The sequence below is a fragment of the Dendropsophus ebraccatus genome, unplaced genomic scaffold (genome assembly GCF_027789765.1).
Source record: "Dendropsophus ebraccatus isolate aDenEbr1 unplaced genomic scaffold, aDenEbr1.pat pat_scaffold_1727_ctg1, whole genome shotgun sequence".
Classification (NCBI taxonomy): Eukaryota; Metazoa; Chordata; class Amphibia; order Anura; family Hylidae; genus Dendropsophus; species Dendropsophus ebraccatus.
In genome coordinates this window covers 7,619-30,552 of record NW_027209154.1, presented here as the reverse complement: position 1 = coordinate 30,552, position 22,934 = coordinate 7,619, and the positions used below count along the sequence as shown (strand labels likewise).

General features: G+C 42.7%; 1 protein-coding gene across 1 annotated transcript; it reads left to right on the top strand.

The window, feature by feature from the left end:
* Positions 1 to 757: 757 nt before the first annotated feature.
* On the top strand, positions 758 to 19,609 carry LOC138775530 (acidic leucine-rich nuclear phosphoprotein 32 family member A-like; the record flags this gene model as incomplete). Its single annotated transcript, XM_069955956.1, has 13 exons — positions 758 to 779; positions 875 to 893; positions 1,020 to 1,061; positions 1,617 to 1,652; positions 9,735 to 9,773; positions 10,806 to 10,856; positions 17,062 to 17,109; positions 17,292 to 17,339; positions 17,493 to 17,540; positions 17,908 to 17,958; positions 18,214 to 18,246; positions 18,524 to 18,571; positions 18,691 to 19,609. Coding segments are annotated over 12 exons (483 nt in total), but the record flags the coding sequence as incomplete, so codon positions are not given.
* Between the last annotated feature and the right edge of the window lie 3,325 nt (positions 19,610 to 22,934).

Genomic DNA, 22,934 nt, shown 5'->3' with positions numbered 1-22,934 from the left:
TTCACAAACAGACACCCCAGCTAGAAAAAGATGGGGTCCTCCTAGCCAGAGCTTCCGATTCTGCAGATTATTGCTCCTTGTAATAAAGACAATGATCATCGACTGATTGGTTATTTTTGGTCCTGACCTACAAACATTGGCCGCCGACTGAGCATCACCTACGTGTAATAATGGATGCACGGCCGATGGATGATGACTGTATAAGAAAATAATAAAGTATATACATACCTCTGCCCGCTACCCGATGCTTCTGCCCGCTCCCCATATTTTCCTGGCTTCTGCCCGTTGTCCGCAGCTGCCAGTGGAACTTCACAGAACCGTCTCTGAGAGTTCCACCAGCGGCTAATGGACAGCGGGCAGAAGCATGAAGATACTGGGGGAGCAGTATGCAAGAGCAATGTGATCGGCTAGTAATCCCGCTGTCTGCCCTCTCCATGGAAAAGGTAGAGACAGCCCCAGGAACACATGGAAAAACCTAGATGTTATCCATATGGTCCTCGGGCTGCCCCCACCTTCTCCACAGAGCGGACTGACAGCGGGATTACAAATCTGACCATTTTACTCTCATACCCACTAAATCAGCCCCCCTTCTTTTTGGAAGAATGATGTGTGTGTCTAATCCTGGATGAGCAGTGTAATCGTGCCCCACCTACACCCTATCCCAGCCAAGCACATAGGTCAGATGGGCACAGAAGGAGGTCTCATGCTCAGCAATATACCAATGTCCTCTGCTTACTCTCTCTATTTCCTATTTCAGGCTGGACTGGATGACGGCGAGGGTGAGTTTTGTCTATAATATCTCTATGTATTATGTATCTCTACAATGTATAAAGCAGTTCTCTAAACTAACGCTTTTCTATTTTTTTTTTCTTAGATGAAGAATCGGATTTCGGGTGAGTAAATCTAAACTGAAGATGTAAAACTTGTGTGACCCTATAATTCCTCCCTATAGACCCGATCATCACTGATGTCTCTAATGTGGTTAGTTTTCACTATCTTCTCTATTCTATCACTAACAGGAGCGACATCGACGACATCGCGGAGGATTCGGACGATTGGGAGTAAGTATCTCATAGTCTCGTCTTAACAACAAGCCTATAAAAATTACAGGTGTTAGGAGCTTTTTTTTTGTTTTTTGAGGGTAATTCAGCAAAAAAAAATTATTTGAATCAACAGGTGCCAAAAAGTGCCAGAAATTTGTAAATTTACTTCCAATATAAAAAAAAACTCCAATACTTATCAGCTGCTATATGTCCTGCATGAAAAGTGGTGTATTCTTTCTCCGTCTGACACAGTTGCTATGCTGCCATCTAAGTCTGGGACAGAAGCTGCACTGTGCAAATCCCCATAGAAAACCTTTCTGCTTTCCAGACTGGAAGAATACCACTTCCTGCAGGACATTCAGCAGCTGATAAGTAATGGATGACTTGGGATTTTTTAATGGAAGTAAATTACAAATCTCTAAAATTCTGGCCTTTTCTGGCACCAGCTGGTTTTGAAAGAAAAACTTTTTGCTAAAAATCCTTTCTACTACCTTCTTATTGGTGAAGTTTGCCAGAAAACTGATGTCTCAACGTGTGTTTGGTTCTCACCATCTTCTCTATTCTACAACACAGCAGCGACGACATCGATGAGCGTCTGGAGCATTTGGAGTAAGTATCTCACAGTAACATATAGTTAGTAATTATAATCAGTCACAGACATGTTTGCAGGGGATCATTATTAAAAACAAAACTTGAAAAACAGCATTTGGAGCTTTCTGCATTTTGGTTAGTGCCAGAGATTTGTCATTTACTAAAAAATCTCAACTCTTCCAGTACTTATCAGCTGCTGCACGTCCTGCAGGAAGTGGTTATTCTTTCCGTCTGAAACAGTGCTCTTCTGCTACCACCTCTGTTCCATGTCATGAACTGTCCAGCAGGCAAGCAGCAAATCCCCATAGAAAACCCACTTCTACTCTCCAGACTGGAACGAATACACCACATCATGCAGGACATGCAGCAGCTGATAAGTAATGGAAAGACTTAAGATTTTCAAAAGTAATGGTTCAATGGATTCAAAGTAATGGGTACAATAAGGGGAGCGCTTATATGTCTCCTACCTGCCGGATCCACTCCTGGCTTTGGGCTCAAAGTGGCAATTCCAGTGTGTGAACCAACCTCAATCACATGAAACTGTAAGTGAAAAAACAAAAACTTTTTTTTCTTTACAAGATGTCATTGAATATCAACAATCAAAAATAATATACAAAAATATAAATTCATCCATCCATTGAAGTGAGGAGGCGGATCCGTTTCAAGTCCGCTCAGATCCCTCTCCTTCACTGAGTGGCGAGAGGACCTGAGAATTCACGCTCGGAAGCGGCTGGAATCGGCACCGGAGCGCCGCGATGCGGGACCCGCCGCTGGAACCGGGGAGGTGAGTGACGGCTTTTCCTCGGCCACCTCCTGCCCGGTCCCAGTAAAAAAGTGCCCCCCCACTGGAGTACCCCTTAAACAAAACACACAGCACATATGTAAAAATAGACGCCATACCTCGAGCACACACCAGGTCCCAATGTGACGGAAACAACCAAGAAGACAAAATCACTGATTGTGGTGACTTTCACATCTCATCCCAAATCCCCAGTGCTAACGCGCATATAGTCCCATCATCTGTCTAATAAATCTGGGCAGTGGATTTCCAATGTACATGTTTCTATAAAACTCCCCCAATATGGCAGCACTTGGAGGACAGACTAATATCCCATTTATAATATGCAATTATTTTTTATTATTATGTAATAGGTGGAAGATGGCCGTATGGACGCCCCGTGGATTTCAGGTAATACACTACATTAAAACAGCAGAAAAAATCAAAATAAATGTTTTACAATAGCTTTTGCCCCCGCTCGCACAAATCTCTGCCGTTCCATAGACTCCGTCTTGGTTTTTTATCGGTCAGATTCCGCCACCCACCCAAAGAATTGACTGTCACTAGAAGGAGTCTATGGCACGTGTGGAGATGTGGTCCAGCGCGTGTGGCCTAATCGAGGCGGGTTACTAGAAGTAATTGAAGAGGAAGTTTTTCTGCTTGAAATTCCTCTATTCAGCTCTGGCAGAATAGGAGCAGAATTCAAACCCATGACTTCTATAGGATTCCCTGGAGGAATCAGCCCAAAAATTACATGTCAATTCTTGTGGATGTGGAAAAATTTCTGCTGTGTGAATAACAGAGCGTAAATCCCATGAACACAATAGAAAATTGCTCTATTCATAATTGTATGGGAAGAATTCCACGCGGAAATTTAGGGTGTGTTCACATTATGGAATCTGCACGAATAACCTGCCTGGATTCCACTGCTCGCATCTCCTCCTGTTCCATGACTCCATTCTATGGTCGGGGGATTCCGCCATCCGCACAAAGAAATGGGAATGTCAATTCTTTTGGCAGATGTCGGAATCCGCTCCCGATTATAGAATGGAGTCTATGGGACAGGTGGAGAGGCACTCGGGTGCGAGCAGGGCGAGCGGCGGAATACACTGGAGATTATCCGTGCAGATTCTGAAGTTGTGAACACACCCTAAGAGCAGATCCTGCCTTCAAATTCCTGTCCTATTCCTCAAGGGGAAAACTGGCAGTGATGACAAGGGGTTAATAAATATCCTGATGGATTTTCATGTTTCTTTTGAGATGTCACAATAAAAATAACTTTCTGAAAGTTTCAAATGGGACCAAGTACCAATCCTCCTAACCAACCCTATGTTCTCTGTTACAGAGACGACAAGTACCCGCTCTACAGTTGGATCCCGAGCCTGGAGACCATCGTGTAAGTATGAAGAAGCAGCAGAGATATAATCATCCATCTACATGATATGCAATATGAGTCCATTTATATCTGTTGTTCCCACCAAACACTCACATATGTATATTCCATATCCCCAAACACTATGGGGCAGATTTAACACCCAAGCTGGTTTCTGATCTATATACAGTGAGACTGACGAATAGGAGGAAGAGGACGAGGCTGCGGACATCCCCTGGTGAGGGCTCAAACCTTATAGTATTGGGAATACATGCTTATTCTTAACCATCCTGTATAGAGAGAGGAGCGTGGGGAGGACAGGATAGGGGGCGCTCTAGTTAGACATAGAATCCTATTTTCTATTTATTTTTACTGCACTTCCCTATAGACTCCGATTCATCTGAGGATGTCTCTAAATATCATTATTGTCTCTTATTAATGACGTTCTGCCAGAAACTGATGTCTCTAATGTTGTGTCTGGTTTTCACTATCTTCTCTATTCTATCACTTACAGAGAGCGAGGACGACACCGAGGAGGACACAGAGGATGGGAGTAAGTATCTCATAGTCTCGTCTTAAACAACAAGCCTATGAAAAATACAGTGTTAGGAGTTTTTTTAAAGGGGTAATTCAGCAAAAAAAATTCTTTCAAATTAGCTGTAGCCAGAAAGTGCCAAGATTTGTAATCATTCCATTAGAAAAAACATTCCAGTACTTCTCAGCATAGGAATCACCATAGAAAACCTCTCCTGCTTGCCACAATAGAAGAATACCCTTCCTGTAGGACATACAGCAGCTGAGAAAGTAATGGGGACTTGAGATTCTTTAATGGAAGTAAATTACAAATCTCTGGGCACTTTCTGGCACCACGTTTTTGAAAGAAAAACTTTTTTTGCTGAACTATCCTTTAATTTTACATTAGTTGTATTTTTTTCTAGCAAAATTGGTAGCATTTGGTTAAATGTAAAACTAAAAATGTAAAACTTGTGTGACCTATAATTCCTCCCCTATAGACCCGATCATCACTGATGTCTCTAATGTGTGTTTAGGTTTTCACTATCTTCTCTATCCTATCACTACAGGAGGGACATCGACGACATCGCGGAGGATTCGGACGATTGGGAGTAAGTATCTCATAGCTCGTCTTAAAACAAGCATATGAAAATTAGTGTAAGGAGATTTTTTATTTATAATTTTTTAAAGGGGTAATTCAGCCAAAAAATTCTTCAAATCAACTGTTGCCAGAAAGTGCCAGGGATTGTAATTTACTTTATAAAAAAAAAAAATCTCCAATACTTTCAGACTGCTGTATGTCCTGCCGGAAGTGGTGTATTCTTTACAGTCTACACAGTTGCTCCCTGCTCCCACCTCTGTCTGGGACAGGAACTGCCCAGAGCAGTAGCAATCTCCTTAGCAAACCTTTTCCTGCTGTTTTCAGACTGAAAGAATACCACTGCCGGCAGGACATCAGCAGCTGATAAGTAATGGAGACTTGGGATGTTAATGGAAGTAAATTACAAATCTCTTGCTCTTTTTGGCACCAGTGATTTGCAAAGAAAAAAAAATGTTGGCAGAACTATCCTTTATTGGCAGAAAAATGATGGCTCTAAAAAGTGATGGTTGGTTATCACCATCTTCTCTATTCTATTCACCAACAGCAGCGACGGCATCGATGAACGTTCTGGAGCATTTGGAGTAATATTCACAGTAACATATAGTATAGTAATATAATCAGTAACACTAGATAAGTTGAGGGGGAGGGATCTGGTATTAAAAAAACAAACCTAGAACCACAGCATTTGGCGCTTTCTTTTTTCTAAAGGGGAATTCCCCCTCAAAAAAAATAAATAAATAAATCTTTCAAATCAACAGGTGCTACAGAGTGCCAGGGATTGTAATTACTTACAACATTTCATTCTTCCGGGTACTTATCAGCTGCTTTATGTTCTGAAGGGGAAAAGTGCGGTATCTTTCCAGTCTGACACAGTGCTCTTGCTGCCACCTCTGTGTATGTCATGAACTGCCAGAGCAGCAGAAACCCCATAGAAAACCTCTCCTGCTCTCCAGGATACTACGCAAAACACCACATCATGCAGGACATAAGCAGCTGATAAGTAATGGCAGACGTGGAGATTTGTTCATAGATTACAAATCTCTGGCATTTTAGTCACCAGTGATTTGAAATATTTTTCTCTTTTTTAATGTTCAGTCACATTGTATGTTTTTCTAGCAAACCTGCCGCATTTTGTTTAAATAAAAGTGTTTTCTTGTGTCGATTTTTGTGGGTTTTCCCCATAGCAAGAACATGTGATTCATTGTTTCCCTTGGGCGGATTACACATGCAGTTTTTTTTGGAAAAGCTGCATTGCAGTTTTGAGCCAAAACCAGAAGTGGATTCCAAGTAATGGGTACAATAAAGGAAGCGCTTATATGTCTCCTACCTGCCGGATCCACTCCTGGCTGTGGCTCAATACTACAGCGGCAGATTTCCAAAAAAACTGTCATGTGTGAAACCAACCTCAAATCACATGAACGTAAAGTGAAAAACAAAAAACGTAACAAAAACACACACACATATGTAAAGAAAAGACGCCTACCTAGAGCACACACCAAAGGTCCCAAAGTGACGGACACACCAAGTAGGACAAAAGCATGGATGGCGGGGACTTTCACATCTCATCCGGCTCCAAGCGTTTTTCTGGCTAATAAGGAAAGGGAGGTTTTTGATAAGAATTCCAATGAAATATAAAGGCAGGACAGAGCGGATACCAGAAGTAACAGCCTTGTAGACTACCAACACGTGGGATATTCCCAAGGCACGTCTCCTCCCATTGCAGCTCTTAGTTGTGACCATGAGTGACCAGGAGCTGTGGCCCAGCTGATCCGCTGCTGCTCTTCCTTATTTTTTTATATATTATAATCTCTTTATTTTTAAAAAAATTTTCCCTTCCATTTTTCCATAAAAATAACATCATTACTGCATCATAACAGTTTTCCATATACAAACATGTGTTACAGAAAAAAAACACCATACAGAAATTCGCCAAATACCCCCTCCCCCCCCCAGTCTGCCATAAGAAACCCCTTTCAACCCCTAACCTCTAGTTCCCTTCTCCTTCACACTTATAATAACACCTTTCCCATTTCTCACTACTTGGTGTCCAGGGAGCCATCCATTGTTTCATTAGAATACGTCTAGCATAAATAAGCATTCTCTGTACCATTTTCTTACTCCTTTTTCTTGCTTTAATATTTGTAATATCTCCCAACAAAGCAGTAACTGGGTCCAGCTCACATCTCACCTTGCTCTTTTCTTCCATTACTTTGTGCTCTCTCCACCAGTCCTCCTGTAAAGAGCTGCATGACCAGAGCATGTGAGCACAATCCGCCTCCCCACAGCCACATCTCGGACACTTTCCTATCCTTCCACTTCCCTATTCTAAAGAGGAGCCTTGGGGTGTAGTATCATTCATGTACTAGGCTGAAGTGAATTATTCTATAGTTACCCACTCTTGACACTTCCTTAATACTTCTCAACACTTTCTCCCACCTATCTTCATCTATCCTCCCGATTACTCCCTCCCATTTATCCTTACTTTTAGTCCCTATATGTTGTTCCATTATAAGGTGCGAGTATATTGTTGTGATCTCTTTCTTTTTAATTGATCCACTCCTTAATTTTGTAACTAATGGGCTGGGGCTACATCCTTGCAACTTACTATTATTCTGACTTGCAACTAACACTTTTCTGCATCTAACATAAGAGAACCAGTGTCTTTCCTCTATCTTGTATTCTGCTTTTAGACTGTCCCAACTCTTTATGATGTTTCCGTCTATTATATCTCTGTTCTCACCCCCACCCCATCCAATACTTGTACTACTCCCAATTTCCTAACTTCTCCTAACTCATCATATAACCATAATGGGGCAAATTCCATTACTCCCTGATTATTTAGAGATTTTTCTTTTTACCCACTCCTATGTTCTAACTAAGGTCTTTACCATGACCACATTACTCCAAGCTTTCTTCCCCAGAACTCCTGTCTCCAGGATTTGAAAAATATCCCAAGTTCCATTACTAATGCTATTGCCCCATCCTGCTTCCATCTGGCCAACCAATATATTTCAGAAGCATAATAGTATTTTTCCACGTCTGGGACCCCCAATCCACCTCTTGTCATTGGGATACATAAGTTCTCCAGTTTTGTTCTTACTCTTTTCCGTCCCCATATTAATGCATTTAACATCACCTTTATTCTTTTAAAATATTTTCTCTCTATCAGTGTGGGCGTAGCACTAAATACATACAAGAGTTTAGGTAGCTGCTCTTCCTTATTACACAGAGCGGAATCTGCCGGATCAGGACCATTCAGTGGATTATTGCTCCATGTAATAAAGAGCGATCGTGTCTTTTGGTCCTGACCTAAAATCATCATTCGCCGACTGCATATCTCTACATGTAATAGTGATGTGCGGCTGATGGCTGATGACTGTGTAAAGAAAATAATAAAGTATATACATACCTGCCACACTCTCCGGTGCTTCTGCCTGCTCCTCGGTATCATCCCGGCAGCAGCAGCCAGGAAGATACCGGGACTGGGTAGAAGCATTGGGGAGCGTAGCAGGTATGTATATACTTTATTATTTTACACTAAAGACAAGGGCTACACGGACATCGCTAACAACAAATATATATACAGTCCATGCTGCACGATTATTGAGCTGGGTAATAGTCGATCTAGCAGATTGGTGCTCATTTACATTGTCAATCAGGCCGTGTAACATGGCGATTTGTCTGAACTAAGGGTGCGTTTACACAGAAAGATTTAACTGACAGATTTTGGAAGCCAAGGCCAGGAATGGATTTGAAAAGGGGATAGATCCCAGTCTTTCCTTTGTGACCTGATCCCTGTTTATAGTCTGTTCCTGGTTTGGATTCAAAGATCTGTCAGATAAATCTGTCTGTGTAAACGCACCATAATGCTGCGTTTACACGTAACGATTATCGTGCAAATTTGCGCGATAACGGTTCAAATTCGAACGATAATCGTACGTGTAAACGCAGTGAACGATCAAACAACGAGCGAGAAATCGTTAATTTTGATCTTTGAACAAGTTCTCAAATCATCGACGGTCGTTCGCAAAAATTTCGCTGATCGCTTTGTGTAAACGGTCGTCGCGAAAGTCCACCCGCCCGCAGCCCGGCCCCCGCTCCTCCGAAGCCCGGCCACGCATCCTACAGCCCCCTGCGTCTGCTCGATCGCCACCCCCGCCGCCCCGTTAGCCCCCGGGCGGGCGGGCTTTCAGCCGGCTTAAGCGATCTTAAAACGATCGCAAAACGAATTTTCGTACGATATATCTTACCGTCTAAATGCTGATCGTTATGAAAAAAAACCTGCTACTCCGACATTGTTAATCGTACGATCAGGCGAATTACTGTTCCGTGTAAACGTAGCATAAGTCTCCTCTATCATCCTGACTGACGGCCAAGCCAAAACAATCAGTCACGCTGATGGGGGAAAGGCTAAGGGGGGGCTTGGAGCTAGGGAAGCAGTGGCACTTTACAGGTTAAGCCACACCTTAAAGACACTTACAGGTACACAGGAGGGATCTGATGCCTAGCAACATCCCCTTGGGTATTTAAAAAAAATGTCCTTTGTTTTAATATAAAAAAGTAAGAAAACTTTTTTTAAGGTGAACTCACATATTGTACTTTATACAGAGGTTTTTTTGCATAGATTTTGTGCAAAATTGTCACAAAAATATTCCAACCCAAATCCCCAGTGCTAACAGCGCATTTATAGTCAGATCATCTGGTCTAATAAATCTGGGCCAGTGGATTTCCAATGTACATGTTTCTATAAAACTTCCCCCAACATGCAGCACTTGGAGGACAGACTAATATCCCCTTTATAATATGCAATTAATTTTTTTTATTATTATGTAATAGGTGGAAGATGGCCGTGATGGACGCCCCGTGGATATTCAGGTAATTACACTACACGAAAATAGCAAAAAAATCTAATAAATTATTTTTACAATAGTTTTCGCCCCCGCTCGCACACATTTCTGCCCTTGCCATAGACTCCATTTTATGGTCGGACGGATTCCGCCGTCCACCCAAAGAATTGACTTGTCAATTCTTCGGGTGGATGGCGGAATATAACCGACCATAGAACAGAGTCTATGGCATGGGTGGAGATGCGTTCCAGCGCAAGTGGCCTAATCCGAGGCGGGTTACCAGCGAGGAATTGAAGAGGAAAGTTTTCTGCTTGAAATTCATCTATTCAGCTCTGGCAGAATAGGAGCAGAATTCAAGCGGGATTCAAGCAGAATTCAAGCGGGATTCAAGCAGAATTCAAACCCCATGACTTCTATAGGATTCCCCTGCTGGAATCGGCCCAAAAAATTGACAAGTCAATTCTTTGTCGGAAGGCGGATGGGCGGCAGAAAATTCTGCTGTGTGAACAACAAAGCAGAAATACCATTGAACACAATGGAATTGCTCTATTCAAATTTTATGGGAAGAATTTCAAGCGGAAATTTAGTGTGTGCTCACATTATGGAATCTGCACGGATAACCTGCCACGGATTCCACTGCTCACATCTCCTCCTGTTCCATTGACTCCATTCTATGGTCGGGGGAATTCCGCCATCCGCCCAACGAATTGGCATGTCAATTCTTTGGGCAGATGTCGGAATCCGCCCGACCATAGAATGGGACAGGTGGAGAGGCACACGTGTGCGAGCAGGGGTGAGCGGCGGAATCCACTGGAGATTATCCGTGCAGATTCTGAAGAGTGAACACACCCTAAGAGCGGATCCCGCTTTAAATTCCTCGCCTATTCCTCAATGTGCACATCCTCTTAAGGGGAAAACTGGCAGTGATGACAAGGGGTTAATAAATATCCTGATGGATTTCATGTTCTTATTGAGATGTCACAATAAATAACATTTTCTGAAAGTTACAAATGGGACAAAGTAACAATCATCCTAACCAACCCTATGTTCTCTGTTACAGAGACGACAAGTACCCGCTTCACGGTTGGATCCCGAGCCTGGAGACCATCGTGTAAGTATGAAGAAGCAGCAGAGATATAATCATCCATCTCCATGATATAGATTGATTATATGAGTCCATTTATATCTGTTACGCGCCAAAAACTCACATATTTATATTCCCATATCCCCAAAAACTATGGGGCAGATTTATATATGTGCAGCCCTGAGCACATTGAGAAAGGGGCACAAAAAGCTGTGGCCTCCATCTGCTACTAATTTATCCTGGTTTATGCCGAAAAACAGGGAAAAATCAGGGCAGAAACCTACACCTGCTGCGGAGCACTTGTAGATTTCTGCACCTGCTGCGGAGCACTTGTAGATTTCTATACCTGCTGCGGAGCACTTGTAGATTTCTGTACCTGCTGCGGAGCACTTGTAGATTTCTATACCTGCTGCGGAGTACTTGTAGATCTCTGCAGCTGCCTTGTGGTAGGTACAGGTCCTGCTGGATTTACTCCAGTTTTAATAAATGTCTATATATATTTATACACAGTGTCGGACTGGGGTACCTTGGCCCACCAGGGAAATTGATTCTTGGGGCCCACCCAACATATAAAGACATAATCAGTGCCAAACCTTTCACATTAGTACAGCGACTTTGCATAGAGCTGTGTATGTGAGCAGCAATACTAGTGCACTGCCAGTCACTTATACAGTTGTTACTGATTTATGCAGTTGTGGTAAAACTGCACCATTTATGTAGAAACTTTAATGAAATTCCAACAATATTGCTGTAAAAACACATAAAAAATGTCATGTGTGAACACAGCCTCAGAAGATGAAGGAAAAAAAGACCATCTAGTCTGCTCCTCTATTACAATCTCCAGCAGAGAAGACCCATGACGGTTTTGCCTCACCACAAGGTGTTGGGCTAGAATAAGACTTTAAAGGACCATCATGAAAGGCATATCAGTGGTCATTAAAGCGTTAAAGAGGTACTCTGGTAAAAAAAAATATTTTTTTTTTAAATCTGATGTCAGAAGTTACAGATTAGTAAATTACTTCTAATTGAAAATCTTCAGTCTTCCAGTACTTATCAACTGCTGTATGTCCTGCAGGAAGTGGTGTATTCTCTCCAGTCTGACACAGTGCTCTCTGCTGCCACCTCTGTCCATGTCAGGAACTGTCCAGAGCAGCAGCAAATCCCCATAGAAAACCTCTCCTGCTTTGGACAGTTCCTGACATGGAGAGAGGTGGCAGCAGAGAGTACTGTGTCAGACTCAAAAGAAAACACCACTTCTTGCAGGACATACAGCAGTTGAAAAGTACTGGAAGACTGGAGATTTTTAATTAGAAGTAATAAACAAATTTGTATAACTTCCTCACACCAGTTAGTTTGAAAAAATATTTTTCACCGGAGTACCCCTTTAAGGTCAATACAAAATGTCAGACAGACGTGATTAAAAGTTTAATCTGTCTCAGGGTTGAGACACCCAACAATGTCCAGAATGTCACTCAGTCCATCACAATGCAAGTGAGGGGCTGAGCACTCATTATAGGAGATGGGTTCCATTATAGTCTATGGGCCCGTCATGTGTAACATGACTGATGTAGTGATGATCTAGCCACCACAGGAGGTCTCAGCACTGACACTGACTGATCAAAACATTTTACATGTCTGCATGATGTCAAAAGTTTTTATAATTGCAGTGGAAAGAAAGCGGTAAGCATGGTGTCACACAGCTAGGTTCACACAGTAGTTTGGTCATTTTTTTGTAACCAAAACCGGGAGTGGATTTGAAGCACAGAAAGGCTCTGTTCACACACTGTTAAAATTTAAAATAACGCCAATTATTTGCCATTAAATGGCGGCCATCCACTAAATTTCTACAGTGTGGGAACAGAGCCTTTCTGTGTTTTCAATTTACTCCTGGTTTTGGTTGCAAAATACTGGGCAAAATACTGAGCAAAAATACTGTGTGTGAACCTAGATTTAGGCTGGGTTCACACCAGATATAACACCGGCCGGTGTTACTGGAGATCATCCCGGATAGTACTGCAGTACTGGCCGGATGATCTTCATTTCTGCTGAATTCGGATGCAGGTGCACCAGTGTGCACCTGCATCCGAATTCACCACTGCACACAATGGAGCGTGTGGCTGGAGCTGCACGCTCCATTGTGTGAACTGCCATGTCTGTACGGCCGCTATTAGTGGCCGCAGAAAAATGCCATGACAGTTTTTTGTGCGGCTGCAGCGTATACTATGTTTATACGCGCCGTCTGGGATTCCATTCATTCCAATACAACGTATGTTTTGCATAAATCGCGGCTGTTATTGCAAATTGCAACAACAGCTAAGATTTATGCAAAACATATGTTGTGTGAACATGGCTTTAAGATGTAATCTGCCATTTTATACTAGTAGAAGAGAGAGAACACCATGCGGCGCACATAGCTTATTACTGCAGAACAAATGTGTGTAAGTGGCTAAACTTGCTGCTCACCTTGGGCGGTCATGTTACAAGCCCAAGACCGCCAGTCACTTTAGCGGTGGTTTGTACACCTTGATGCCGCTTGCAGCCCTTTCAACGGAACCAGGAGACTTGGTACAATAATTCAGCAGCGAAGACAGCACCAAAGTAGTAAAAAAATCTTGTGACTTTATTCACTCCCTCTTGTGCAATGTTTTGCCTTACTCAGAGCTAAAACGAAACATCGCGCTAGAGAGTGTGAATAAAGTCACAAGATTTTTTACTACTTTAGTGCTGCCTCTGCTGCTGCTCCGGAGGGGGTGTAGTCTGGTGAGGGGGGCATAATCCTACCTATCACTGATACTACTGCTCCGGAGGGGGTGCAGTCAGATGAGGGGGGCATAATCCTACCTATCACTGATACTGCTGCTGCTGCTCCAGAGGGGGTGCAGTCTGGTGAGGGGGGCATTATCCCACTTGTGTCTGTGTCTGCTGCTTATATCTTTATTTTTGAGTCGGTACACGCGGCCACGTCATCAGCCGCTCAGCCGCGATTGGCTGAGCACAGTTATGCTCAGCCAATCGCGGCTGAGCTTTGGATGACGCTGCAGAGGGCGGCCAGCACTCGGGAAGATCCGCTGGCCGCCCGAAGAAGACGTCACTGCTGAGGATCGGAGACCGTGGTCGGCATGTGACAGGTATGAATAGCGCACCACACTTCCGGGTACACGGGTGGGGGTGGTGGGACACGGGGAAGGGGGCCATTCACAGACATAACATACATTACAAAGTTGTATAACTTTGTAATGTGTGTTATTCTGTGAATAATTTTTTTGCGCCGGACAACCCCTTTAAGAAGAAGTTTGCACTCTGGAGGTCCCAGTTGTGCAGGAGATCCGTGAGGCTTGGGCGCTGATCAGCTGATTCAGGATTCTCACATCAAAGATGATAGGTGTTGTAGTAGACGTAGGAGTAAGATTTAAATCAATGGATAAATTGTTTCTAAGGGAATCCTCAATAGATCTGATGATCTCATCTGATGAAACACGTCATCCATTGATTAAAGTCTTACTGTTATATCAACTACAACACCTATCATCTTCGATGTGAGAATCCTCAGCTGATCAGAGCCTAAGCCTCACGGATCTCCGGCACAACTGGACCTCCAGAGTGTGAACTTCTCATCACATACATACAGTATACATATATACACAAATAGACATACTGCAGACATACATACTATATACATATATACACAAATAGACATACTGCAGACATACACACGGTATACATATATACACAAATAGACATACTGCAGACATACACACTGTATACATATATACTCAAATAGTCATACTGCAGACATACACACTGCATACATATATACACAAAAAGACATACTGCAGACATACACACTGTATACATATATACTCAAATAGACATACTGCAGACATACACACTGTATACATATATACTCAAATAGTCATACTGCAGACATACACACGCTATACATACTGTATATCCACAAATAGACATACTGCAGACATACAAACAGTATACATATATACACAAATAGACATACTGCAGACATACATACTGTATACATATATACACAAATAGACATACTGCAGACATACACACGGTATACATATATACACAAATAGACATACTGCAGACATACACACTGTATACATATATACTCAAATAGTCATACTGCAGACATACACACTGCATACATATATACACAAAAAGACATACTGCAGACATACACACTGTATACATATATACTCAAATAGTCATACTGCAGACATACATACTATATACATATATACACAAATAGACATACTGCAGACATACATACTGTATACATATATACACAAATAGACATACTGCAGACATACAAACAGTATACATATATACACAAATAGACATACTGCAGACATACATACTATATACATATATACACAAATAGACATACTGCAGACATACACACGGTATACATATATACACAAATAGACATACTGCAGACATACACACTGTATACATATATACTCAAATAGTCATACTGCAGACATACACACTGCATACATATATACACAAAAAGACATACTGCAGACATACACACTGTATACATATATACTCAAATAGACATACTGCAGACATACATACTGTATACATATATACTCAAATAGTCATACTGCAGACATACACACGCTATACATACTGTATATCCACAAATAGACATACTGCAGACATACAAACAGTATACATATATACACAAATAGACATACTGCAGACATACATACTGTATACATATATACACAAATAGACATACTGCAGACATACACACGGTATACATATATACACAAATAGACATACTGCAGACATACACACTGTATACATATATACTCAAATAGTCATACTGCAGACATACACACTGCATACATATATACACAAAAAGACATACTGCAGACATACACACTGTATACATATATACTCAAATAGACATACTGCAGACATACACACAGTATACATATATACTCAAATAGTCATACTGCAGACATACACACGCTATACATACTGTATATCCACAAATAGACATACTGCAGACATACAAACAGTATACATATATACACAAATAGACATACTGCAGACATACATACTGTATACATATATACACAAATAGACATACTGCAGACATACATACTGTATACATATATACTCAAATAGACATACTGCAGACATACATACTGTATACATGTATACACAAATAGACATACTGCAGACATACACACTGTATACATATATACACAAATAGACATACTGCAGACATACATACTGTATACATATATACACAAATAGACATACTGCAGACATACATACTGTATACATATATACTCAAATAGACATACTGCAGACATACATACTGTATACATATATACACAAATAGACATACTGCAGACATACACACTGTATACATATAAACACAAATAGACATACTGCAGACATACATACTGTATACATATATACACAAATAGACATACTGCAGACATACACAAACATGCAGACACAACACACCTTACATATATACATCTAATCATACTAAAACACACAGACTCACCAACATAGATACACAGATACAAAAGCATGCAGATTACACATATAAACCATCTATAGAACTACATTACATAATATACACTATATACATGATAGAAAACACACACTATATATATATAATCACTCACATGCATAAACACATGACACATGTACAGACACACACTGATGACAGATAGACAAGTATATACACACACACTCACATGTTCAGCAGGGCAGGAAGCTTCAGTCTTCTTGTCTCCATCTTCTCTTCTCCCAGCCAGGCCGGGCAGCCTGCAGCCTCTCCCCATCTCCTGTGCACCGACTGCACACAGCAACAGGAGAGTCACGTGATTGCAGAGGGGAGGGGGATGGAGGAGGCCCTGCTGCTGCTGCTGCTGCTCTGGTGACAAGCAGGAAGAGGTCAGCGCTGAGGCCCAGAGCTGATGTAAGGAGCCAGGTGAGCAGGGGGGAGGGGAGGGCCAATGATTATACAAAGAACAGGCCCCGATGCCGTGCTGAACTCACCCCAGCAGTGTGGGAGCTCCCGATATAAGGCAGCTTCCAAACGGGAGGCCCCTCTCTGGCTTAGGGGAAGGGCCCTGCAAGAGAGAGGAGGGGGTGGGGCCCACCGGGGGATCCCCCGGCTCCCCGGTGGCCCAGTCCGACCCTGTTTATACACACAAGCTGGTTTATGTTCTATATACAGTGAGACTGACGAAGAGGAGGAGGCGGACGAGGCTGCGGACTTTTCCAGGTGAGGGCTCAAAGCTTATTGCATTGTGAATACATGTTTATTTATTTTACCATCCTGTATAGAGAGAGGAGCGTCAGGAAGACAGGATGTGTATATGTGTATATATATATATATATATATATATATATATATATATATATATATATATATATACATACATACAAGCTGGTGTATGTTCACAGTGAAATCGACGACGACGAGGAAGATGGCGCGGCTGCGGACATCCCCAGGTAAGGGCTCAAAGCTTATAGTATTGTGAATACAAGTTTTTTTTTTTTTTACTATATTGTATAGAGAGAGGAGTGACAGGAAGACAGAATGTGTGTGTATATATATATATATATATATATATATATGCAAGCTGGTGTATGTTCTCTACACAGTGAAATCGACGTAGACGAGGAAGAGGACGTGGCTGACGACATCCCCAGGTGAGGGCTCAAAGCTTATAGTATTGTGAATACACGTTTATTTTTTTCCCATCCTGTATAGAGAGAAGAGCAGTGGGAGGGCCAGATAGGGGGCGCTCTAGTTAGACATAGAATCATATTTTTCTATTTATTTTAACAGCATTTATTCACATTACAAACTGCTGACACTGGGACTTAGTTGTTAAGGTCCCCATACACTTTATACTTTAGCTGGCTGTACCTGCAATATACAGTACTATATGGTCATTGTATAGAGCAGTGTACAGCTCACTACATTACTATTGCAATCACCTTCTTTACAATAAAATATTTAATGTGTAATATAACAATATATTTATATATGAGATGGTTTACGTTCTATACACAGAGAAGAAGAGGAGGACGAGGAGGACGAAGGGACGGCCGTGGAGATCCCCAGGTAATGAAACAAAACCTATAACATTGTGAAGCAAGGAATTGTTATTTATCATGCTGTATATAGAGAGAGGACGGGGGCGCTCTATTTGGAGGTGGGATCTAATTTCTATTGTGGGTAATGGTGAATAGTATATTACTGCAGGTGTGAATAGAGCTGGTAAAAGAGCATTGTTTCTATATAATGTGCTCAGAAATTCTGGTTTCCTTACACTAACCATTGATTTCCCTCCATTTCTTGGTCATTTCTCCTCGGCAGAAGCAGCAGCAGGAGGAGATCCATCTTATCCAGGTAAATATATGGGATGATACATTTACATGATAACACACCTCTATCGCTGCACTGTATATCCTCATGTCATCACTATATATTATATTACCAGTCACATATAATAACCACGAAAGGCCTCATGTCCATAATACAGACATACAAGTGACATGGTGCCGCCTGTATCTCACCCACTAGGATAGCACTGAGTCCCCTCTCTCCAGTGTAATGTCTATTCCCCATCACTGCTGACGGGTCTGATCTCAGGAAAGTCATGCTGGTTTTTCTCCTTCCCTTATAGACTGCGGGCGCTGTTCTGCTGCTGCTGCGCCACCAAGGAGGAGTAAAGGTGAGTACCCAAAATCCCCTCACACCTCAGATCACTTTTATTCTGACTGTATATTCATATAGAGCCTATATATGTAACCTGTCATTATTAACACATTGCTTGTTATATATCCTATCTAGGTAACACAGCGCCGCCAGAGTGAGGAGAAGACACCCGACCATCTGGAGCTGTCTGGAGGAGGAGGCGTCCGGAACATCAAGTGGTAAATGGGACGCCCATAACATCCGGAGGATACATTTACCACACATGGGGGAGGAGGAGCCCCCTTTTACCATCAGAGATAGGAGGAGTAGACACTCACAACACCTAGAGGGGTCTGGAGGAGGCGCCCTTAAAGGGGTTATCTAGGTAACTAAAAAGGCATTTCCTTCCTCGCCGGTGTCTCATTTCTGGTTTGGTCTCCTCTCACACCATCATCTTCTCACCTGGCAAAACGGAGGCGGCCTGAGACAGTGGGGCAGGTACTTTGTTGTGATTGTCGCATGCGGGTGAAACCAGTGGCGGCGAGTTTCACCCACATGTGGTGATCACACCATAGTACCTGATCTACTGTCTCAGACCTTTGCCAGGTCAGAAGATGTTGGAATGAGATGAGTCCGACCTGGAAGTGAGATGCTGGTAATGGTGGAAATATCTTTTCAGCTCCCCAGATAACCCCTTTTAACATCTAGAGGCAAATTAGGGGCCAGTTACATCTGGAGGATTTATTTGCCTCACAAGGGGGAAGGAGGAGCCCCCTTTTACCACCAAAAATAGGAGGACTAGACTCTAAGAACACCTAGAGGGTCTGGAGGAGGCGCCCTTACAGGGGTTATCAAGGCAACTAAAAAGGCATTTCCTTCCTCGCCGGCGTCTCACTTCTGGTTTGGTCTACTCTCGCACCATCATCTTCTTATCTGGCAAAACGGAGGCGGCCTGAGACAGTGGGGCAGGTACTTTGTTGTGATTGGTGCATGCAGGTGAAACCAGTGGCGGCCAATGTACAAACAATGTTGCCGATGTCATCACAACATTGCGCGTACATTGACCACTGCTGGTGGTGAGTTTCACCCACATGTGGTGATCACACCATAGTACCTGATCTACTGTCTCAGACCTTTGCCAGGTCAGAAGATGTTGGGATGAGATGAGTCCCAACTGGAAGTGAGATGCTGGTAATGGTGGAAAGGAAATATCTTTTCAGCTCCCCAGATAACCCTTTTAACATCAAGTGGTAAATGGGGCGCCCATAATATCAGGAGGATATATTTACCACACATAGGGGAGGAGGAGCCCCCTTTTACCATCAGAGATAGGAGGAGTAGACACTCACAACACCTAGAGGGGTCTGGAGGAGGTGCCCTTAAAGGGGTTATCTAAGTAACTAAAAAGGCATTTCCTTCCTCGCCGGCTTCTCACTTCTGGTTTGGTCTCCTCTCACACCATCATCTTCTTACCTAGCAAAACGGAGGCGGCCTGAGACAGTGGGGCAGGTACTTTGTTGCGATTGTTGCATGTGGGTGAAACCAGTGGCGGCCAATGTACAAACAATGTTGCCGATGTCATCACAACATTGCGCGTACATTGACCACTGCTGGCGGTGAGTTTCACCCACATTTGGCGATCACACCATAGTACCTGATCTACTGTCTCAGACCTTTGCCAGGTCAGAAGATGTTGGAATGAGATGAGTCCGAACTGGAAGTGAGATGCTGGTAATGGTGGAAATATCTTTTCAGCTCCCCAGATAACCCCTTTTAAAATCTAGAGGCAAATTAGGGGCCCGTAACATCAGGTGGGTTTATTTGCCTCACATGGGGGAAGGAGGAGCCCCCTTTACCATCAAAAATAGGAGGACTAGACTCTAAGAACACCTAGAGGGGTCTGGAGGAGGCGCCCTTAGATAAGTTAGCTAGGGAGCTAGAAGGCATTATCTTTCCTTTTGTCTCTCCTCTGGTTTGGTGTCTTCTCATTCTACACTATCTGACTTGGCTTAAAGGCGGCGGGCTGAGATAGTGGGGCAGGTACTGGGCTGCGATTGCCACATGTGGGTGAAACCAGTGGTAGCCAATGTACACATGATATTGCATCATTATGCATATATTGGCCACTACCGGTCGGACTGGTTTCACCCACATGTGGTTATCACACCATAGTACCTGATCTCCCACCTCAGCCGCCACCTATACCAGGTCAGAAGTTGTCGGGATGAGATGTCACCAAACTGGAAGTGAGATGCCGGTGAGAGAGGAAAGGAAATGCCTGTTCAGCTCCCCAGATAACCACTGTAACACCTAGAGGCAAATGAGGCGCCATTAACATCATTGGGGTTCATTTGCCTCAAATGGGGAAAAGGAGGAGGCCCCCTATAACATCAGAAAAAGGGGGAGAAGACTCCTTTAAACATCTGTAGGAGTCGGGAGGAGGTGTCTGTAGCATCCGTAGGCAAATTAACATCCATCAGAACTTGACTGGGCATCCTCCAATATCCGGCTGGCATCAGAAACCACCACCTCCTGATGACCCTCTACACCCCAGGAGCAGCCGGTGAGTATTTCCCATCTGGCACCTGGAGAGTTCAGGAATAATAGCTGCTTGTTGTAGCCCTGGGGCCATTGACACCAGTGATCTTACCACAGCGCTATTATCCCTGAACTCTCCGCTACAGGCCTGGTAAGTATCGCACCTCACAGACACATGACGACTACACACACACACATATATATATATATATACACATAAACATGCACTACACATAGATAGCGGCTGTGATCCTGGGACTTGCTCTGATCGCCACATTTGGGGTCGGGAAGGAATTTTTCCCCTTGAGGACAATTGACTCTTCCCTCTTAGGGGTTTTTGCCTTCCTCAGGATCATCTCAGCCTAACAGCCCCCACAGTCATACATGTCAAATTACTCTCCCTATAACTTGAAATAAAATATCTTTTTTTGCCCCGTTACATCTTTGTGTCTGTGTCTTTACTTCCAGGTAGTGTCCGGATCATTCCGCACATGGTGATACCAAGTCTGGCTGTTTTTAGTTACATTTTTATTTGAAAAATGGGAAAAAAGGGGGTGAGTTAAATTTTCATCAAGTGGGCAGTTTTCTTATATTTTTTATTTAACATTTTTAAAGGTTTCCTATTATTTGGACAAACTTCTGATATGTCATAGTGACACGCTAGAAGATTGTGTGGGTGGGGAAAAGGTGCTGAGACCCTTACTGATTGCTGGAATGAAGGGGCAGAAGTGCAGTAGGTTAATCCCCCCTCATAAGTAGATGCCCCCGGTAGTTAGGCAATTTCCCCATTAGGTGTGTAGGGGGGGGGGGTGTTACCTCCTATTGCAGTACACAACGCATGTCACGGCACTCTTGCTTTACTTTATGACAGTCTTCGATACCTGCTTAAACATGAGAACTACACTATGGTCATAAGAAGGAAAATAACAGTGGACCATGGAAACACCAAGTCACATGATCAGGCACAGGTGACAAGTATCCATTACCGCTACACAAAGAACAATACAGCCAATAATACCGCCATACAGTGGTCAGAATCATTTGTACACAAGTTATCACACTGCCGACTATATGAGAGAGTAAAGCACTGATCAGAGGATCTGGAGGATCGGTCAGCTCTCCTGACATGTCTGGTTTAGGAAAAACTCATATTCCCGAAAGCAATTGTGGAGCGTCTCTTCTGAGCGCTCTGCATTGTGTCACTCCTTTTATTCCTGCTGGAAATGTATGAATAAATGGTCGACTATTTGCTACAAAAATACATACATTTATTTTAATAAAGTTATCTTATAAAGTAATGTAACTTTATTAAAGCAATGTATTAGTAAATTAAGGGGGGTATTTTTGCGTCTCCAGAACAACCTTTAGTGGTTTGGCAACTAAAAACCTTAAAGAGGTTATCCAGGATTGGTAAAACATGACCGTATTCCTATAGAAACAGCACCACTCCTGTCCTCAGTTTGTTTATGGAATTGCAGCTCAGATCCACTGAAGTCAATGGAACTGAGTTGTATACCACACACAACCTGAGGACACGTATGTCGCTATTTGTGGAAGAATGTTTTTCTAATCCTAGATAATTCCTTTAAAGCGAATCTGTCATCCATTGAACACCTACAGAACAAATGACAGTGTTATACACTTTGTACTGCAATGTTAAAGGGAAACTATTACTACTGGTGATATCTCTCACCAGGGGCGTAACTAAAGGCTGATGGGTCCTGGTGCAAAATGTTAGCTTGGAGCCCCCCATCTCACCCGATCAGGCAAAGTCATATCTAACGTTATATCCAATTACTCTAATGTGCCACCATGTTCTAATGCACTGTCACTGCCTCCACCTCATGTACTGCACTACTTCC